This window comes from Helobdella robusta (assembly GCF_000326865.2).
Source record: "Helobdella robusta unplaced genomic scaffold HELROscaffold_1426, whole genome shotgun sequence".
In the NCBI taxonomy this organism is placed as follows: domain Eukaryota; kingdom Metazoa; phylum Annelida; class Clitellata; order Rhynchobdellida; family Glossiphoniidae; genus Helobdella; species Helobdella robusta.
In genome coordinates, this window is record NW_008703797.1 from 1 (window position 1) to 1,773 (window position 1,773).

The 1,773-nt window shown below is 27.6% G+C and overlaps 1 protein-coding gene across 1 annotated transcript in view; it reads left to right on the forward strand.

Moving 5' to 3' along the window:
* Nucleotides 1-1,648: 1,648 nt before the first annotated feature.
* Nucleotides 1,649-1,773, forward strand: part of HELRODRAFT_184608 (hypothetical protein) — a gene marked incomplete at both ends in the record, with an annotated part of 990 nt that continues 865 nt past the window's right edge. Inside the window, one exon of the mRNA XM_009014945.1 lies at nucleotides 1,649-1,730. Coding sequence (XP_009013193.1) covers nucleotides 1,649-1,730 — 82 coding nt within the window. The remainder of the gene's footprint in view (nucleotides 1,731-1,773) is intronic.

Below are 1,773 nucleotides of genomic sequence, written 5' to 3' on the forward strand. Positions count from 1 at the left end.
AGGTCGTTTAAGTAAATTGTGGAGGCTCGTCAAACAATTATTTAAGATTATTGCATGTAGAAAAACGAAGGTTTTTTATTGATATTCCACATAGGCTATTCTTATCGTATGATGCATAAATTATTATATTATTATAATATATTTATAAATTATTATATTATTTTATAATATATTATAATATATGTATATATTTTTATATAATATTCAATTAATTATTCAATTAGCCAATCAACCGATCAATTATTATTCAACTAATCAATATTGGACACGACTGTAACGCAATGTAATGTTTCCGTATTTTTAATTGTTCTGAGGGGATTGGCTCGTTTGGCGGTAATCGCATTTGTCATTCTTCAAACCACTTAACTCATCTATGGCATTCTGAATTTTATAAAAAACACGCGGGCCATCCCACACTAACAAACACACACAATTTGCACACACACACATATGCCACACACGCACACACACATGGCACACACGCCACATACACAACACAAATGCCGCAAACACACACATACATACACACATTTTATTATCACACACACATACACGTTAAACACTTAGGGTAACATCGTCCTCTTTGGCTAGAATCAACTGATTTTAATTTTAAACCAATCCTATATAGCTGATTTTGGTTCTGATTTAAATCAGTATTCACTAAATTTTTAAGATTTTAAATACTGAAAATAATTGTAATGAAGTTTTAATAATAATAAAAGCGATAATAAAAATGCTATAATAATACTTATTCAACGAGTTCGTATACTCACACCGACTTAAATTACTTACACTTACAGGCACACACACATGCACACATACATAGGCACCCAAACACACGCACATTCATTAGGACATACATATTATGGACATGATCCATGCACATGATGATCGTGATCTAAAAACATTTCAAAGGAAGGAACCGACCTTGACATTTGAAAAACTATTTTATCTCATTTCATTGCCATATCGATGAGGATGATGACCTAACCATTGAATTATATATAATATATATAATTCCATGGACCTAACTAATAAAAACTCATAAAAAAAATTTTAAACTTTTTAGTTAAACACTTAGCGAAACGAAAGTGATTATTTATTCAACAAATATGTAAGTCATATATAGAATATAACATAAAACATTAAACATAATAATATTTAATTTATAAGATTTTACGATATATATGTTATATTCTATATATGTAATGTAAGTATATGATTTCAGATCCTTACCAAATTAAGTTAAAAACTTAAATTAACTTTTAGTTAAAGCGTTACCACCTTTACGCACGAAAAGTAGACGAATTAGATTAGAAGTTAGAGGTTGTTTTATTTTATTTTTTATCAATTAAAAATCAATATTTTTGATGGCTTTCCTAAATTTTTGTTTTCAGAAAGATTCGATTTACGGTTGTTGTTATTAAATATAAAAGTTATATTGGGTTTTTCTTTGATTTTGATAATATAATATAATTTCATACTATTATAAAATATAATAAATAAATATTTATATTAATTTATTTAATTATAATATTTTAATTACTATTATATTAATATTAAATTAATTATGCATGATTTTCACTTTCAATCAGACTGACCATGGCCAGTTCCATTCCTCTATCATTTGTACAAAGCAACCTAAAAAATGGCATTGGGAGGTATGTATGCCAGCTACAACGACTCACCATCAAATTTTGTAAGAGTCATGGTTCTAGTAGAAGTGCCAGGTTATTATAAATCATTTGTGTATGCTTCCTTGTTTCATCATAG